This window comes from Oryctolagus cuniculus, chromosome 9 (assembly GCF_051225735.1).
Source record: "Oryctolagus cuniculus isolate XC-2025 breed Fujian yellow rabbit chromosome 9, ASM5122573v1, whole genome shotgun sequence".
NCBI classification, from domain to species: domain Eukaryota; kingdom Metazoa; phylum Chordata; class Mammalia; order Lagomorpha; family Leporidae; genus Oryctolagus; species Oryctolagus cuniculus.
In genome coordinates this window covers 16,851,246-16,870,579 of record NC_142875.1, presented here as the reverse complement: position 1 = coordinate 16,870,579, position 19,334 = coordinate 16,851,246, and the positions used below count along the sequence as shown (strand labels likewise).

The 19,334-nt window shown below is 44.1% G+C and overlaps 2 protein-coding genes across 18 annotated transcripts in view; one reads left to right on the top strand and one right to left on the bottom strand.

The window, feature by feature from the left end:
- CLDN10 (claudin 10) overlaps positions 1-7,500 on the top strand; it is a 154,193-nt gene extending 146,693 nt beyond the window's left edge. For all 4 annotated transcript variants that reach the window (XM_089303508.1, XM_089303509.1, XM_008260102.5 and 1 more), the window contains exons 4-5: positions 6,509-6,616; positions 7,187-7,500. In XM_089303508.1, the coding sequence (XP_089159634.1) occupies positions 6,509-6,616; positions 7,187-7,310 (232 nt within the window). In that variant the 3' untranslated portion in view covers positions 7,311-7,500. The remainder of the gene's footprint in view (positions 1-6,508; positions 6,617-7,186) is intronic.
- Positions 7,501-9,915: 2,415 nt separating this feature from the next.
- The window catches only part of DZIP1 (DAZ interacting zinc finger protein 1), a 53,250-nt gene continuing 43,831 nt past the window's right edge, over positions 9,916-19,334 (bottom strand). For 11 of the 14 annotated variants that reach the window (XM_017343555.4, XM_017343558.4, XM_017343557.4 and 8 more), the window contains 8 exons: positions 18,847-19,009; positions 18,396-18,525; positions 17,785-17,838; positions 16,333-16,526; positions 15,202-15,264; positions 14,461-14,591; positions 13,305-13,479; positions 9,916-10,941 (listed from right to left, as the gene is read on the bottom strand). In XM_017343555.4, the coding sequence (XP_017199044.2) occupies positions 10,862-10,941; positions 13,305-13,479; positions 14,461-14,591; positions 15,202-15,264; positions 16,333-16,526; positions 17,785-17,838; positions 18,396-18,525; positions 18,847-19,009 (990 nt within the window). In that variant the 3' untranslated portion in view covers positions 9,916-10,861. The remainder of the gene's footprint in view (positions 10,942-13,304; positions 13,480-14,460; positions 14,592-15,201; positions 15,265-16,332; positions 16,527-17,784; positions 17,839-18,395; positions 18,526-18,846; positions 19,010-19,334) is intronic. The other 3 variants (XM_017343559.4, XM_070048382.2, XM_008260108.5) reach the window with 1 other exon arrangement.

Sequence of the window (19,334 nt, the reverse complement as noted above, 5' to 3'; positions counted from 1 at the left end):
TGCCTATGCTTCCATCAGAAACCTGCCTGTGGTTAGCACCTGCCTGTCGCCTAGATCAGACCAGGGATGTCTGGAAACAGAAACCCCTTGTTGCTGATTTGGAGTCTCCTGAAGCTAGTCCCCACTGCGTGCATTTCCAGTAGGGTAAGGTAAGGCCGGCTGTCCCTGTGCACTTCTCCTAGAATGGAGAGACTGAGCATACTGTGGAGACCCTGGTAAGGGTATGGGGAAAGAAGACAGTGTTCAAGAGTAAGGACCCTGGATCCAGGCCATCAGGGAGCAAAGCCCAGCTCTGCTACTTTGTCAGCTGTGGAACCGTGGAGACGTCGCTGAGCCTTTCTGTGCCTCATCTGGCAAATGAGGATACAGGTACAGAGGAGGTTGTGGCACACGTTACATGAGACAGTGCAGGTCAGCTGTTGAGAACCATTCCTAGTACAAACACTCAAAAGTGTTGGCTGCTATTTTAAGGGTTCTAGCCCTTACCCAGAAGAGATTGAAGTGGCCTGGTATTACCTTATACGGTCTGTTAAGGTTGGCCATAGGAAAATGGATGTTGAAATGTCAGAGACCTAGTCTAAGGAAAAATTGTTTTAAGACAGTTGGTGCTGGAGTAGAAAAAGGGTTTCAAAGGGACTAGCGTGAAATCATTTTAAAAAAAGTGTATCATTTCTTCCCTTTATTTCTGATCACTTCTGTCACTTGTATGGGCTAGGAATCTGTTTATTCAGACTTCAAAATTCTTAAGTGAAGATGTTATTGCCACTGCTGTGAGGGTTGTAACTCAGCACGTCCTGTCTCCCTGAGGATCGAGACCAGGTAAAACCCCAGTTGTGAACACTAACAGAGAAGTTCAATGCCATGGGCATTGCAAAGCAATGCCTTTGTATAACTTTGGGGTCCTGAGATGTTCCTTTTAAGATGTCATATTATATTTCATCATGCTGTAGATGGCTTTTACATTTCCGCTACTAATTGGCAAAAATTATAAATCCTAGATATTCAGTGCTCACTTTACTCACAGGACAGCTAAGACTAAGATTTCAGAGTTTGACTCAGTTCAGATGCTGACCCTGGCCCTGGCTGCTTTGGGACCTTGGGTGAGATGCAGTTGCCTTGGCTGGGTGACCGACTTCCTGCTGCTGACCATTAACAGCATTAGGGAAAATAACATGTGAAGGGGACCTTGGTCAGAGGATAAATTTTTCAGTTAGGAGGAATTTCATAGTAGAAACCTGGCTTACAAGTATTTGTAAATTCATTTTAGCATTCTTAATTGCTTAAACACATTCCCTGAATTTATCTTTGAGTAATTTATAACATTTTTTGCTTGCCTAATTAGTTATATTTTAAAAAAAACCACCGTGACATGTCTATCTTTAAAAAATGAGTATATCTGAGGGGATTTCAAAAGTTCATGGGAAATAGAATTAAAGGATAAATTTATTGTAGTGCAAAAAGATTTTGAACTCAACAGTTTTTTCATAGTTAGCATTTTCACAAACTTTTTGAAAACCCTATTTATAAACCTTGGATTATATAAGCCTATGCATTCAAGGAAAAGTTCATGTTGGTGATCTTTGGAGGTTATTTATTTTAAGAGGCAGAGAGAAAGAGAGAAGGAACACACTTCTACCTGTTGCCTCATTCTCTAACTGCCTGCTGCAGCTAAGGGTAGGCCAGGGCTGAAGCCAGGAGCTCAATCCGGGTGTGCCAATGGGTGACAGGAACCCAGTTATTGGAGCTCTAGTGCTGCTTCCCAGGAGCCCAAGCCTGTTACTAAACACAAGCACTCCTAAGTGGGATGTGGGCACATTAACCAGAAGGCCAAACACCCACCCTGTTAGTATTCTTTCAACTCAATTTTGAAATGTTAACATTTATAACACATGAGTGTGCTTTCTGGATTTAAAATTTTTTTAAAAGTCTTTGGTTATTTTAAGGTAATTGGAATATTTTGATTAAATTTTGGAGGAAGACAATATGTTTGAATAATACTAGTAGTAAAAACAAAAACTCTGACCTTGATGGCAAAAGACAGCTCCTGGCTCTGTGAATTCAGCAAGGCCATTTCACTTCTCTGGGCATCTTACAAGGATGAAGGGCTTTCATTTGTTAAAATACTTTTTCCTTGGTCTTGGGAGGGGCTGCTCTGTGCCTGTTTGGCTCCAGCTGCTCTTGTTTTCATGACTACTTTCATCTCTTTTGTGCTGGGTGAAGAGACAGCCCAAGGGCATTCAGGAAAAATTCCATACCCTAGAGCTGTGGGGCCACTGAGAACTTAATGAGCCAGGATGTGAAAACTCACCTGGGTCTGCAGTGACCGCTAGAACTGTGTTGCCTTGATAGGTTGATTCTTACATTAATCAAACAATCTTCTTAGCTGAGGTGTACATAAAAGGAAGCTAGAGCAAAAGTGAAGAACTTGAGGTTTGCAATCAGTTGTCAGCTTTAGATCCTGGTTCCACCATTTATGTAGACCTGATCTGCCTGAATTTGGTTTTCTTATTTATAAAATGAGGATGTAACTCCTATCTTTCAGGATTGTAATAAGCATCGACTATAGCTAATATATATAAAAATATCTTAGAGCCCAGATAACAACAGTGTGCTGGGCAGCTGTTATTCCCATGGCCATTTGCTGTAACTATATCTGTGCACATTTGGAAAAACCATGGTAATGTTTCCTTTGCACAGACCTGCTCTTCTAAGTCTACTGTTTCATTGCACTTTTGTTATTTGTGTAGTGTCTGACTAGCACCCCTGCCCAGACCATCAGATCCATGAAAACAGGGCTATGTCTGTCTGTCTTGTGTCCACACATGATTAGCATAATACCTGTAGGCGTCAGGCCTGGGGAGATGAAGAGAGGGAACTACACTGGCTCCCCATGGAAGGAAAATCAAGTCCGAATGGGGATTTGGGTACCATGAATACAAAAGCAGGAGGTGCAAATAAGACATATTCCTCAGTGCATTTCCTTAGGATTACTCTGACTATTACTCAACTATGTTAGGACTTAAGGTATGAAGTGCATCGCATAGGTCACTGGGTGTGCTGTGGCCCAGCCCTTTCCACCTGAGAGGAGCGCTGTGTGGAACAGCCTGGATCACAGGACATAGCCAGGTGGATGGGTGACTGGAACTTCACCCAGCAGTTAACAGCTTAGATCTTTATGGTTTCTTTCTGGGGGAGATTTTCAGGGGTTCAACTGTGTTCTAATTTCTCTGATAGAATTAAATGTGTTCCTCACTGCTTTATTTATATATATATATATATTTTTTTTTTTTGCCAAAGTCTCATTCAATGGTGTAAGTGTATTAAAATCATAGAAACAGCTTTAGATGAGTCTTACCAACTGAGATAGTCCAAAAACAGTGTTTTTGTCTATACCTGAAGCTCTGCCCCAACCCATTGGTCTGTGTGGTGTTAAGTAGATTTGTAACTTTTAGAATAATGAAGCAACTTGGAAACCTGTAGTAGAGAGGCCACACTCTGAGTGGGAGAGCTGGCCTTGAGCCAGGAGGATATCGCTAACAAAAGAAAAGACCTGCAACAGGTGATCTGAAATGTGGATAATCTTCCTGAGGTACTGAAATCAGCTCTTAGCAGTACAAAAAATGAAGAAGCATCTGCAGGCCGAGACTAAGGAGACGCGCCTCGGGAACAACTTGGAGCGCCAGTGTTCTCTCTCAGTCCTGTCTGCCCATAGCACATGGCAGTTTTTCCAGATCACACCCCCTGACAGGTATGAATTGAAGTCAGTGTTGCATGCCTCAATGATACGCGTCCTCCACAGAATGAAGAAAAAGCCTGCGAAAGAGAAAGAACCAGCCGCCAAAGCACTTACACCTGAATTGTTAAAAAAAAAAAAAACTAGTAATAGGCCGGCTCCGCGGCTCACTAGGCTAATCCTCCGCCTTGCGGCGCCGGCACACCGGGTTCTAGTCCCGGTTGGGGCGCCGGATTCTGTCCCGGTTGCCCCTCTTCCAGGCCAGCTCTCTGCTGTGGCCAGGGAGTGCAGTGGAGGATGGCCCAGGTGCTTGGGCCCTGCACCCCATGGGAGACCAGGATAAGTACCTGGCTCCTGCCATCGGATCAGCGCGGTGCGCCGGCCGCAGTGCGCCGGCCGCGGCGGCCATTGGAGGGTGAACCAACGGCAAAGGAAGACCTTCCTCTCTGTCTCTCTCTCTCACTGTCCACTCTGCCTGTCCAAAAAAAAAAAAAAAAAAAAAACAAACTAATAATAATTGTGGTAGACAGTGGTTCTCTAAAATCAGCTCTGAAATATACTGCTTTATTAAATGTTTGTCTCTGACGGAATTCACCATGGAATTCAAGTGGAAATTATATTATTCTTGGAATAGTCTATCCAGTGACTTGAAGAAAAGTAAAATAAAATAAAATGGAATGAGCGAACCAGTTCTTAATCCGTGTAAAAGCTAAACCCATGATTATTAAATCCTTTCAGAAAGTTTCAAGGTGGCTCAAACCAGTGTAGACTAATTCCCGCCTGCCTGGTAACTTACCCCGTGTGTTAGAAACACATGTGTGCGCGTTTATCATGTTCCTGTCCATGGGTTCAGAGTGCCAACCAGTGGCTTATAATTCCTGTCACCTTCAACCGTCAACTGACCACTCTTAGTACGTACAGACTTACTTTTAATCAACCACAATCCCTGGCACTGTCATCCTATTTTCATAAAGCTCAATATTTTAAGAAAAAAAAATCTCAGACATTTCTTTGGGGCATATTTACAGGTATGAGAAATACTAAGGTCTAGTTTTGAGAGAGAAAACAGCCTACAGCATAGGGAGGGAAAAATAGAGAAAAATAAAAATGACTAAAATTGTAGAGTAGTCATCCTATAATAATATCCTCCACACAGAGATTTTTCTGTCACGCTCATTCTGATAGTTGTCTGCGTAGTAAACAGATGGAGGGACAGGTCTGATGCCAACTTACTCCAGGGCACCCAAATATCTTAAAGTAGTCCAATGACACACACCTGCAGGTCGGCAGGCACTTGGCTCGTTTAAGTGTGTAATTGCACTAAAACAACATAAAAGCAGGGCTCACTGTGGAAACCTGGAGCATCAGATGTACTGCATAGCATCCTAGTTAATGAGAGTATCGTTTGTAAAACTCCTGATGTGGCAGTCCTGATCCAGACAGTGTTTTGCTTTCTCACCTGTGCGCTTCACGCCTCAGTCCTATATCAGGTTGTAATTTTGTGGATCAACCGTCTGTCCCTGCCATTGCCCCTGTGGGAACCCTTGGAGAAGTTTCTGGGCTCCTGGTGGGCCTGTTCCTGATTTCCCGGGAAGGGCACCACAAGAGTAAGCAGAGAAGGGAACAGGGGGTACCATGTGTTGTGCACACAAACCTCATTCCAGTTGCAAGGGCACCAGTGGACCCTGAGCCCCTGCATCCCTGCAAGTCTGGCTTGCTGTTTTCCTGGCGAGTGGTGGGGGCCACACAGTCCCACAAACACTGCTGCAACTCCAGAGTCAATCCCAAGGCTGTCCCTGGCTGTGCACCTGCTTGTGGGGGAGACGCATCGTGGCCGCCATCTTCCCTTCATCGCTACATTTTCCTTGTCTCATCTCCCCTGGGGATTCTGTGGCATGAAAACCCTGGCTTATTCTACACTGGAAAGCACCACTGGAGTTCTGCTTCCTTACATCGGAGGTTTATGCGCCCAAATGAGTCACTTTTTTTTTTTTTAAACAAACAAAACCAAACCCCAGCCTATTCTTCAGGGAAAAGATGAGCAAACATGGGAACGCACACAGTTCCTGAGACTGTGGTATACTTTTCTCATTGCTTATTTGTTTTTCTGCGTGAATGTTCCTCCCCTAAAAGGATTTCCTCTAACCCTCTACTTCGTGGTTCTCAGTAGCGCCATCCCTACCTTTGTACAGACTTCCCCCAGGGCGGAAGACTATCAGAGTACTGTGCCTGCTGTCTGGGAGATGCTTAATAGTAATTCATTATCAATGATAGCTCTTCTCACTAGTGGGGTGACAAATACGATGGTGCTGCTGAGGGCACCTTGTAGCATCATTTGTACCTGGCTGATGTTTCATAAACTTCTACTGAATTGACCTGAGATGAAAGCCAAGACTGCCTTCTACTGTCTAACTATACTCTGCCCACGTAGTTCACCCCATGAAACAGAAAATAATAGATGGAAAGAAGTGAGGGGAAGGCAGAGCCCAGAGAAGGGTGTTGGATGAGGCAGCAGACCCGAGCTGGCTGGCTTCGCTTCCACCTGCCCTATACAGATGCTGTCTTTCCCATCAGGATGCTGGGGGCAACAGTAAAGTAACGGCTGTACGAAGAGTTTAAGGCATTGTGCGGATTACAGATGTCACAACGTCCTTTACAGGTTCCAACTGCAAACACTTATAGGGAGCACTTAGTAAATGCTGGCGAGTGGAGTGAAGTGCTGTTCACCCCCCGCAAATAAGCAAGCCATAATGCCTGTGTAATACTTTCTCGCAGGTATGAACTGGGAGCCGCTCTGTTCATCGGATGGGCAGGAGCCTCACTCTGCATAATTGGTGGTATCATATTTTGCTTTTCAATATCTGACAACAGCAAAACACCCAGGTATGAAAGAGACAAAAATTACCTCTTAAGTACAGTACTATTGTAAATCATTACATGTGAGATAAATTCTGGATAGTCCATCCGTTCTTAGAGATGTCAAAAGCCCAGAATTAGAAAAGGTTAGGAACATCATTAATATTTTTTTAAAGTCTGTATCATTAATCTATTCCAAAGCTACTTCTGTATGGACAAATGTGAGCCTAAATATGAACACATGTTCTTCAGCCTGGCCTCATCATATTTTTCACGTAGGCAGGAATTGTTGATGAAGGTCACCCATAAGCCTACCAGGTTCCAGGAAGATGAGTTAAAAAAAAAACACAAAAAACAGTTTTGGTTGGAAGAGAATGGCTAAACAAAGGAACAGGTGATACATTCCCCTGCAGAGATCTTTGTCACTACAGCTCTCCTGCAATGAAGCTGCAGTATGTCTTGGGTGCAGTGGGAAGCGAGCTAAGGAAGAAGGCGACTTACACTTAGCTGTTGATGGAGACAGGCACAAGGGGTCTCTTTCCATTTTTGTTTGTCCTCCGTGTGGACCAGATCCTACAACTGTGTTTTGCCTTGCAGAATGGCATACACGTACAATGGAGCCACGTCTGTCATGTCGTCTCGGACAAAGTATCATGGTGGAGAAGGAGATTTCAAATCTACAAACCCTTCAAAACAGTTTGATAAAAACGCCTATGTCTGAAAGAGCCCTTCCGGTTGACCTGTGATCCCAAGGTGGTCCCGTCAAGACCCTCCTAGAATCAACACTCAAACTGTTTTTTAATATGAATTGGAAGACTTTGTTGATTGTATGGATGTAAATGTTCTATACAGTTATATACTAATCATTTTCTGTTGTGGCTTTCTATGCAAAATAAACAGGTTCTTTACAAGACTTGTAATATTTTTATAATATAGAATACATAGTATTTGGTACCACAAAGGTTAAGAAGTCTTTTATAGTACATCTTTTTTATCATCCACATATTTGTCCCTACCATTCCTTATGTTTCTTGTGATTCATAAGCTGAACAGAAGGCATATGAGGAATGGTGTCTGCTAAGCACTATGGGGACAGTCTGAGACCACTGCCCGAAAGGCAGGAGGGTTAAATAGAGCTGTTACTGGCTGTGTTAAGTCAAGTTCTCGTTTCTTAGGCCTGTCTGCCATGACTGTCTTTCATTGAGATTGCTCAAGGACTGACTAATGGAACCAAGATGTTGCTAACTTTTATGTGGCAGATCCATCTTCTGTAGCTGCTTAGGCTTCTGTGACACGGAAAGCCAAGTCCTGGGACCTGGCATCAGCAAGGACCCAGCTAGGGAAACTGGCCAGGGTGGAATCTCGAGCCAGTAAGGAAGTCCCAGAGCCTGCTTGGTGCCCGCCTTACTCAGATCTGATGGGTTAAGTTGCTGTGCGCCTCACAGCTCCTGTCTGTGGAATTGAAAGACTTGCCATTTTTCAAGGCATGTAAGTTGCTCCAGGGACTTCTGAACAAAGACCTAGATTTATTTCAGTTCCGAGCCCTAACCCCTCACCCCTCACAGCCATTCTGTCTGGTACACGCTGTTACTCTGCATTCATCAAGGAAGAAATCAGAGTGTAAGTAACTCTCCACAGTAGTAGTAGTAACAAAACTGAACTTCAAACTGAAGCTGTCTAGGGTGAAATACATAGTTCCAAGGTGTGGACAAGAATTGATAGCTGTGTTATCTGTGAATAAGAAACTGTCCAATATGAATGACAACATAGGTGAATGCATGATTTTCCTGAACCATGAAAGACTTAAAGGGAAAATGAAGATGTTTAATATAAAGAAAAGGAATAAAGAAGTTGGTTAGAAATTTCCTTTTTAAATCATACCATGATAATACTTGAAATACCTTTTCTAGATACTAATTCACTGAAAGACATAACTTGGAGACAGGATTGTGTGGCTGTGTGTTGGAAACATTTTTTTAAACCAAAGTCTGAGCGAGCGCAATGTTTCCTTTGATAGAAGGTGTTAGGGAGGGAGGGGATGAAGCTATGGAAGAGCTCTGTTAGTAATCAGATACTGGTTGGCTGGACATCCAAGAGGGGCAACAGAGGGTAGCAGTCCAGAGAAAACTGAACAAACCCAATCTAATAAGAAAAAATGCCAGTACTATGTGGAGAAGTAAAAGGACTGGCCTTTCTGACGTGGAGTATGGACCTTGTTTCAGTACTGGGCTTACTGAGCAGAAGTGTGTTAACATTTCCACTCAGGAGTGCAGACCTGGTAGACAACCTTGCAATAAAGACTTGATTTAAAGTCTGCGATTGCTACTTCTTGCTGTATGGCCTTTGGAGAATTACTTAATAACTCAATTTCTCACATATTTAGGCTGTGGATTAGAACAATAATTATGTCTCAGAGGTGTTCTAATTAATGAACTAACACATGTTAAAAACCACCAACTGGCTAAATATCTGTTAAATAAATGAATGAACAAAGTTACCCATGGGCTATCTCTGGGCTGGTGCCTTTTTATAAGCTGCTTCTCTTTGCAATTTACTACTTATATTGTAAAAGTTTTCTATTTACTACTCATGAAAATTTGATGTTTATTAAATCTTTAAGAAACATACAAATAAAGTGAGTACACAAGGTACTTCAAAACATTCATAGGAAAATGCAATTAAAAGGTGAGTTTACTTGGATCTAAAATGTTTTTAAAGATTGTATTTATTTATTTGAAAGGCAAAGTTACAAAAAGGGGCAGAGGGAGGGGGGGATGGAGGGAGGGAGGAAGGAAGGAAGGAAGGAAGGGGAAACCTTCCATGTGCTGGTTCAGTCCCTAGATGGCTGCAATAGCCAGGACTGGGCCAGACCAAAACCAGGAGCCTGGAACTCCATACAGGTCTCCCATGTGGGTGGCAGGGCCCAAATACTTGGGCCATCTTCCGCTACCTTCCCAGCCGCAACAGCAGGAAGCTGGATCAGAAGTGGAGGAGCCAGGACTTGAACTGGAGCTCATATGAGATGCAGGAGTTGCAGGCAGAAGGTGAACCTGCCATCACAACGCTGGCCACTGATATAAAAGATTTTTGAAATTCATGCATCATTTTTCCATACTATGCATTTTCTAGGAACTTTCTGAAGACCCCTTGTATCTGCATGAAGAGAAGTTGGAAGGATATTTTTGAGGCTAGGAATGAGCTACAAGTGCAAAGAACCGTGGGAGGGTGAAGACAAAGATTCATTCTGGTGTCAGGCTGGGTGTGACATAGCACAAGTACAGGTTTGACCCAGAAATTGTCTCTAATAACTCAGCCACAGGCACAGGAAACAATGGAAGGCTTTACTGGAAAGGTTGACAGAATGAAGAGATCCAAAACCCAACAAACCATGTGCTTAAAGCGTTACTTTTTTGGAAACAGTACAGGTTAGTATCACAAAGTGTAAAAAATTTACAAAAAAAAAAAAAAAGCTTATATTAGTTTTCTGACCTTTGATAATGTTCAAGAATTAACTAAATGAATTTTGAGGTATTTTATAATAAGAGGTGAATGTTTTACAGAAACTCAAACCACATACACATAAGTTACTCCCCATCTTTTCCATTCATATTCTGATAACTGGCTTTCAGAATAACTATATTTTATTCATAAAATATCCAAGAAAAAGATTATGCTGCAGAACCTAACAGTAATAGCAACATGCTTTCCAGTAAGCTAAGTATGACAAAGGTACTTCAGGAGAATGTACTGAACATAGACCTAGCTATATTGCAATTCAAAACTTCTATATGAAAAATAACCAGTCTAATGTGTAAGATTTGACTAATGATTCTACTAATACAGTTTTAAAGATACCAACAAAATTATAAACACTTTCCAGTGTGATAGTACACATAAGAAAATTTCAAAAAGTTGTAATAATTCAAACCAAGATTTACTATAAATTAAAAGGCCTGACTTAAAAATTATGGAAAGGAATATACTCAACACTAGAGTACCGTTCTGAAGAAAACAGACTTTTTATGACTTCAACGACATGTTATTTTTCAAGCAGAAGTCTTAAACACCTTTATATGCTTCAAAATACTGTGGACAATTGGTTTTTTAATACTGTATGAAGTGCCGTAAAAGAGATCCTTGTTCTTTGAGTCAGCTTCCTTGTTATTGTGGGAAACGCTCTAAGGCAGGAGCATGGCACGCGTGGAGGCAGGTTACTAAAACCTGAGAAAGACGGTTGACTTCTGGATGAATCTTCTGACCCGGGAGTTTCGGTTATACATCTGAAGCGTCACTCCAATCTGACACGGTTACTAAACTGCTTTGTAAGGTGTTTGATTCATTCTCTTGAAGTCCTGTGGAGCCGGAGGGAGAAAGGAGGAAGAGAAGGGCCCAATGGTTAAACAGACTGTCAAGCCTGTAAAAATCCATAATTTCATATTGTCATTCGTCACCCAGGGGCCCTCCAGCCCCCACGAGCCATGTTGGAAGGCTGCTATGAAATCCAACCGCAAGTTAGCCACAGCTCTGGCCCCACCCCCACCGCAGGACCCCAGTTTGTGAGGTCCTGCCCTGCAGCCTACAAGCTCCTGGACTGAGCACACTTGGACCTGCCTCTCCCCCATTCCCCCCTGCTCAGCCTGGGGCCCCGGTGTTCAGGGTGCTCAGGACATTTGTGCTGTTGTTGATGACTCTAAATGAACAAATATCAAGAAAGGAGAAGAAGATCAGCAAGTCAGGTTGGGATGAGTATTAAAAAAACACTTCCTAGGGTCGATGAGCTTCGATTAAAAAGTGCCATGATCGGCCGGCACCGCGGCTCACTAGGCTAATCCTCCACCTTGCCGCGCCAGCACCCCGGGTTCTAGTCTGGTCAGGGCACCAGATTCTGTCCCGGTTGCCCCTCTTCCAGGCCAGCTCTCTGCTATGGCCAGGGAGTGCAGTGGAGGATGGCCCAAGTGCTTGGGCCCTTGCACCCCATGGGAGACCAGGATAAGTACCTGGCTCCTGCCATCGGATCAGCGCGGTGCGCCAGCCACAGCGCGCTGGCCGCGGTGGCCATTGGAGGGTGAACCAACGGCAAAAGGAAGACCTTTCTGCCTGTCTCTCTCTCTCACTGTCCACTCTGCCTGTCAAAAAAAAAAAAAAAAGTGCCATGATCCTGAGCCCCTGAAGTGGTCTTTTGATTTTCAACAATTGGGGTGGATCCTTATGCCAATGATAGATAACTTCCTGCTGGGTTACATGGTGGCTGTGCTATAAGTTGACAGTGTGAGGGGGAAGACATAGGTGACATACGAGTGGCAGAGAAAAGGCAAAGTGAAGGGAACAGGAGCACCTACTGAAATGTAAAGACCTACATGTATTAGTTTACAAACTGGGTGCAAACGTAATGAAGAGGGGCCTAAGTGACTGGTGAGAATGAGTCAAGGCCACTTCTGTGCAGGACATTCATAGCTCATGTCCAAGGCAGAAGGATCAAGGCCTATTACCAGAGACCTGGAGATGCCCACCGGAGCACTGAAGGCAGCTGACGTACAACTTGACTTCCACCATGTGCAAGAATTACTTTCTTGAAATTATTAATTAGGGGCTGGCACTGTGGCATAGCAGGTAAAGCCGCCGCCTGCAGTGCCAGCACCCCATATGGGCACCAGTTTGAGTCCTGGCTGCTCTACTTCTGATCCCGCTCTCTGCTATGGCCTGGGAAAGCAGTAGAAAATGGGCCAAGTCCTTGGGCCCCTGCACCCACATGGGAGACCCGAAGAAGCTCCTGGCTCCTGGCTTTGGATTGGCCCAGCCCTGGCTGTTGCAGCCATCTGAGGAGTGAACCAGAGACAGAAGACCTTTCTCTCTCTGCCTCTGTCTCTCTGTACTCTGCCTTTCAAGTAAATAAATAAATCTTTAAAAAAAAATATTAATTAGAAATTTTTTTAACTTTCAAAATTAAATCAATTGAGAGTTAAGTTACGGGACTTAACCAGCTCTACACTAGGTGGATGGAAACCATTTAATGAAGGATTTCATTTATAGTTCATCCCACTAACTACAATGAAACTGCTTTGGAAGAAAATCAAGAAAAATACTTGGTAGGGAAACAGAACTGTGGGAATACTGCCAGAAGAATGGTCTCATTCAGCTTTGAGATTGGCAATTTTAACATCTAAGGGCCCTGCACAAAGGGGATGTTTTGCTTGGACATTTCCAACACTAACAAAAAAAATTTTTTTTAAGATTTGTTTATTTTATTTTATTTATTTGTAAAGCAGAGTGACAGAGAGAAAGACAGATCTCATCTATCGGTTCACTCCCCAAATGGCCACAATGGCCAGGCCAAAATCAGGAGCCAGGAGTTACACGGTGGTTTCCTACATGGGTGGCAGGGGTCCACGTATTTGGGCCACCCTCCACCTGCTTTTCCCAGGTCCTTTAGCAGGGACCTGGGTCAGAAGCAGAGCAGTCAGGACTGAAACTTGATCCACTGCAGCACAATGCCGGCTCCCTAAAAATTTTAAAGACCAAAGGTAAGGCCTAAAGTTACGTGAAAATGCTTCGTCACTTTACGTACAAACTCAGTCCTTATTAAAAGAACAGCAGAAGAGCATCAAGTTCTTGGTTATGCCAACCGTCTGATGAATGTTAGCGTAACTGAAATAGGTACTAATAGAAAAGCAGAACAACTAATCAGCAAACGGGCTGAGACAGCAAAGCAGCGAACCTTCTCCCATGGGCCCCCTGGGGGCCAGGGAACTCCAAGCCTTCAGCAGTTGAGTGGAATTCGCTTCACTCTTCACAGCTGGCGGTTCCTTCTGTTCTCGCCCAGGTCTTTTCCCCAGCGACTTTTCTTCCTCTAAGGATGATATGTCCCAGTCGTCTTCATCCACATCTGTGCACTGAAAGAAAGGCGTGCAGAGTGATTCGCGTGTCCGGGAGAGGCGGTGCCCAGCCATCGGGCTGGGGCCTAACTGAGCAGCTGGCACTATGGCAGCCATTTCTGCAGGGAACTGAAGTAGACTTGTGAGTCCGGAACTAAGGAAAGACTAAGGAAGTCACCTGTTCTTTGTTCCATGCCGTGGAACTGGATTTTTCCTACTCTGCCCCGTCATGAATTTAGAAAATTCCAGAAGTATTACGTTGCAGGCGTATGAACTGTCAGGGTGAGCGACCTCACATGGGAGCCCCATGGAAAGGGCCCCTGCCTGAGAAAAGCAGATTTTGAGTGCGTTCCAAAAGAAGACACTTTGACACACAACTTTTTTTTTTTGGCCATGTTTTGGCTTATACAATACAAATAGCATGAATGAAAGTAATTTGGTGGAATGTTCTGGATTCCATGAATAAATAGGGTAAGAATTAAGTCTGAGTGAAAATTAGGATAAAAATTAAATCTCAGTGAAAAATGAAGGCAAGAGAGATCACTGCAGGCAGACCCTGTCCACACGGATGTGCTGTGTCCAGAAATAGGGCAGGTCCCCGTACACAGCCACAAGTCCAGGCCCTGGGGGTCAGAACCACCCAGGAAGTGTTGGGCCCCCATTTCTGGATGTGCCTGGATGCGACTGTGGAGGTCCCGGGTTCTAGTCAGTCACAGAGCTCTTTGTACAAGAAGGATCCACACCTGGTATATATACACATGACAGGAGTTTGAAAGCCTGTTAAGTGTGATATGCAAATGATGTCTAGCACCAGTTATCACTCCAATAGCTCAGATTCTCTACGGAATGGAAAGAAACACAACACTGAAGATAAGGTGAAAATCTCAACTGCTATACTAAAAATTGTGTTTTATACTTCACTGTGAAAAATGCAGTGATTAAGGTGTAATAGTACAAAAGATGAATTAATGCACGCTTGGCGAGTAAAAGTGGTCTCACCTTTAGTTCTTGCAATTCTTCCTTTCTGACGAACATATCAGGAACATTAACTCCAGCGGCTGGCTTGGTCCCATTTCTGTGATGTGGAGCTATTTTCTCAACTTGTTCAGTTAGTGTTTTGACGGAAGTTCCTATAGAATCAATGGAAAACAGTTAAAAATTTGTATCTTCAGTTCCAAAACAACTTTAAAGGCAACGCTGAAAGTGTCTAAACTTTACATTCAATGATTTATTATTCATGTAAAATCAACTGATAGATTTGGGGGATGAGTAAAAGTTAAAACTTTTAATATCTTAAAAAACAAACCATGCTCCTCCAGACAAGGAGCTATCGAGTTTTCATTTTAAAGAAGCATGATCTCACTACGGTATATGGTCAGAAACCTCATTGAAGCAACCGACAGGGATGGCATTTTCAAAAACAAAATGAATTGTTTTTTAAGTCAACCAGTTATACATTACATAATTGTACAAATATATGGCAAAGTTGGCCCTCCACGTCTGTGGATTCAACAAACCATGGGTCAGAAATATTAAGGAAAACAATCATGTTTGTATTGAACATGTAAAGACATTTTTTTCTTATCATGATTCCCTAAACAATCTAGTATTTCAGTTATTTGCATGGTATTTGCATTGTGCTAGGTATTATAGGTAACCGAGCGATGAGTTACAGTGTACAGAGGAAGTGTGTAGGTTACAAACAAATACCATGTCTTTCCAACTAAGGGATTTGCATACCTGCAGGCTTATTATGGGGTGCGGCCTGCAACCAATCCACCGCGGGTACAGCGGGATGGCTGTCTATGCAAATTACATACAAATCAATAGGTTAATTATATCTGATATTTAAGATGTAATTTTAAAAATTACAGTAGACAAAATTTCTTTTTTTTTTTTTTTTTGACAGGCAGAGTGGACAGTGAGAGAGAGACAGAGAGAAAGGTCTTCCTTTTTCCGTTGGTTCACCCCCAATGGCCGCTGCAGTTGGCGCACTGCGCTGATCCGAAGCCAGGAGCCAGGTACTTCTCCTGGTCTCCCATGCAGGTGCAGGGCCCAAGCACCTGGGCCATCCTCCACTGCACTCCCGGGCCACAGCAGAGAGCTGGCCTGGAAGAGGGGCAACCGGGACAGAATCTGGCGCCCCGACCGGGACTAGAACCCGGTGTGCCAGCGCCGCAGGCGGCGGATTAGCCTATTGCGCTACGGCAGCACTGGCTAAAATTTCTTTAAAACCAAAAACAGACCCACTACTTCTCTTCAGCAAACCGCCAGCACTCACAGAGCCGGACTGTGTAGAACTGACCCATTCTAAAAGGCAGCACCGTGGATTGTCACAACCATTCCCATGGTTGTCCAGTGTTACAGGTTGAGCTGTGTCCCCTCAAATTTACATGTTAAAGTCCTCACCCCCAGCACCTTAGAATGTGACCGTATTTGGAAACAGGATTCCTTAAAGAGGTCAACCAAAGCAAGGTCATAGGGTGGGCTCTATTCCAGTGTGACCGGGGCCCTTAGGATCTTGGGAAATCTGGGTGCAGAACGCAGGGAGGAGACAGCCATCCAAGGACAGCAGCGCAGGGCAGGTCCTTCCCTCACAACCCTTGCCCAGCACCAGCCCTGCTAGCAGGGAGCCACGCTGCAGCAGTTTCTGTGCTTCGGGCCCCGCCGTGTGGGGTGCCTCCCTGTGGCAGTCCCCGTGCCTTCTTCTCCTTCCCCTTGGCCATGGCTTGGTAGCTCTGCACTGCCCGTGTTCCTGAGCAGCGCCTTCTGGATCAGCCCTCTCTCCCGCTCGCACACTCTCCCAGCTCCTGGTGAGGGCCCCGGCCCTAACTGAAATTCCCAGGAGGTTTCTCAACCCTCACAGCTCACCTGCAGGTTTGGGGAAAACGTTCAGTTCCTCTACTTCGCTGCACTCGGTCCAGTCAGTGTCACTTTTGGCGGCGGCCTTTGCGACGTTGCTCTTGTTGCTTTTAGAGGACTTCACAGGAAGTAGGTCTGGGGACGAGTACATCTGGATGATGTCCTCTTCATCCAGCTCCTCCTCCGAACTGAAGGGAGGGGTCCTACACAGATCAAGATTGACAGACGATGGGCCTCTGAAAGTGGCAGGACCGTCCCCACGAAGAGAGCAGCACCACCAACAATGCCTGGGTGTGGCGGTGCAGGTGGATCACAGACAAGATGGCCTGAGGCCCAGTCCCAAACGTGGCAGTGTGGTCACTGCACTTCCAGATCTGCCAGACCCGAGGCACGTGGATCCAGGTGGGCCGAAGTCCCCACTTTTCTCAACCCAAGTGTGTGGATTCTTTCCACTCTTGGTTTTTACATACCTAAGGGGAACACTTCTCAGTGGAAGAAAAACAGGTATCACCATAAAACCACCCCATCTTTTAAGACAATGTCATTGCCTACAACCAACCTTCACACTGCACCTTGCAGGGTGCTTTTACATACGCAATCTCATTTGTATTATCACAGGAATTATCACCCCCATTTTAAAATGAAATAGAAGTTCAGAGCAGTGTCTGATGGAGATTATTCATCGAGCACCTAAATCCCAGGCAATGTGTCAGTCATAAGTGTTGATTCAGTCCTCCTCCATCCCATGACATAAAGCTCTTCCCATAAGCATCCACACATGAAAAGTGCTTCCGAAGGGTGAATGATTTGTCCCACAATGCCTCAGTGAAGAGACATTTATGGTCTGATATCTCCAGAATAAGGCAATTATGATGAAATTTAGTTATAAAACTAGTCTTGCTCATAATTAGTCACAATACCATAACTCTAGTTTGAGTATCTATAAGCACTGAGCCTTTCGCATGGTAGAAAAAGCCTGGGTAAAAGGCTGCGTTATCCATAATACAGATGAGAAACCTGAGGCTTTAAACACCAATCAGCTGAGTCAGCGACACAGCAACCGAGCTAGCTTCTTGGTTTTGTAAGAGAACCTAACAGAGTAAGGTCTTGGATCATTAACGTCGACCAGTAGCTGAAACACTAAAATGCCACCTGAAATGGATGTACACTCTCATGGTAAAGCCATTCAAAGTCACATCATCCATATGATTTAATTAATTAATTAAAATCACTATGGGGTGAGGTGGGGTCAGGGAATGAGGATGCCTATGGCATGGCTCCTTAGTACTACTGATTTACATAATTGATAAGGAGACGAAGACCTGTCACAAGAGAACCATAAGTTAATGAGGTCTAACAAGTAGAGCTTCAGTCAGCCACAATGATTGTACCAATTTACAATGAAAAGAACATTCAGTTAAAAGAATTTTTAATATGACCCTCCTTTCCCCAAGTACTCACGTAATAGTTGAAGACTTTCTGGGAAAATTATCTTCCACTGTATTTTTCTTAATTCTAAAAAAAAACAAAAATATTTCTAAACTGCATGGATGAATAGTATAAAGATAAATTTTATGGAATTGGTGATTTTTGAGTACATAAAAGAGAGAGAACTGTAACACAAGTCTCCCAGTAGCAATGAGACAGGAATTCCAAGTGTGATTGTCCCACGGGCCCAACACCATTATGGGGATGCTCCCCGTGCCGAACTGTGGCCCCAGCGTGATGGTTTCTGGAAGCAGGGGCTTTGGCAGGTGATTAGACTTCAGGGAGGTAATGAGGGTGGGGCCCTCCTGCTGGGATTAGTGCCCTTACAGGAAGAGGAAGGGAGACTCTAGCTCTCTCACTGTCCTATTGAGGACACAGTGAGAAGGCAGCTGTATGAAGGGCAGAATGAGAGCCCTCACAGACTCCACCATGCCGGCACCCTGAGCTCAAATTCCAGTCTCCAGGACTGTGAGAAAATAAGGCTCCGTGGTTTAAGCTACACGGTCCATGGTAGGTTGTTGTGGAAGCCCGAGCGGATGAAGACAAACATTAATAAAAGAAGTCTGGCAGCGGAAAATACTCACTTTGGAACAGAGGTCCTATCAGTAAACACAGGTCTTTGTCTAACCAACAGTCTGTTTTTGGGAGGAAGTTGTATCGCTTTGGGTACTTCTCCAGTTGAAAGGGTGTCCATCTGAGGAACTCTGAACTTATCTGTAATAGTAGTGTCATGCTTAAGACTCCATTGCCTTTTTCTCAGTAAGTAAAAAGCAAAACTAAATCTTCAACACTGTCAATACTGCTGTGGAAATGGACAAGCCTATCTCTAGGTTTCTGGAGTCTAGACTCCAATTTTTTTTTTTTTTTTTAAACATAGAAACAGAATCTGTGGCCCAGCATTTAGTAGTACAAAGAGGAAGACATTTGCCAGTGAAGTGCCACTGTCAATGTCTGTAAACCCTTTAAAACTGTGACAAGAGTATACAATTAGGCCCCCACCTGCAGCAATAGAATGGCAGTTGTGGTCAGGCTCACCTGAAGACAGCAACGTTCTCTCCTCAATTCTGCAGCTGACCTGATGGCCAATGAGTTCTCGAATTTGTTGCATGTTCGGTATTTGTCTTTCTCGTTCATGTCTGGCTGATTCCACGGTTCTTAACACTCTGTTCAAGCGATCAGTCGGAATACCACGTATATCCTGAAGGAGTGTGATGTGAAGTTAATCAGTTACTCTGGGATTTTTTTTTTTTAATTTCATAGGCATATGTTGGCATTAACTATGCCACTGTTTCAATCCATCCTTTCTGGGCTCCAGCTGCATGGAAGATGGGGGATGCCCTCAATATGGAACATTCTGTTCCTGGCCCCAAAAGGAGTTCACAGTGCAGCTGGACACATAAGGCACATGTCTGACTATTTATGACTGCTTAGCCAACCATACAATGTTGTGTGCAGTAACAACCAAATGCATCCACGAGCCAGAGGAATTTGAAGGAGAGAGGGAGGCCACTGGAGGTCCTGGC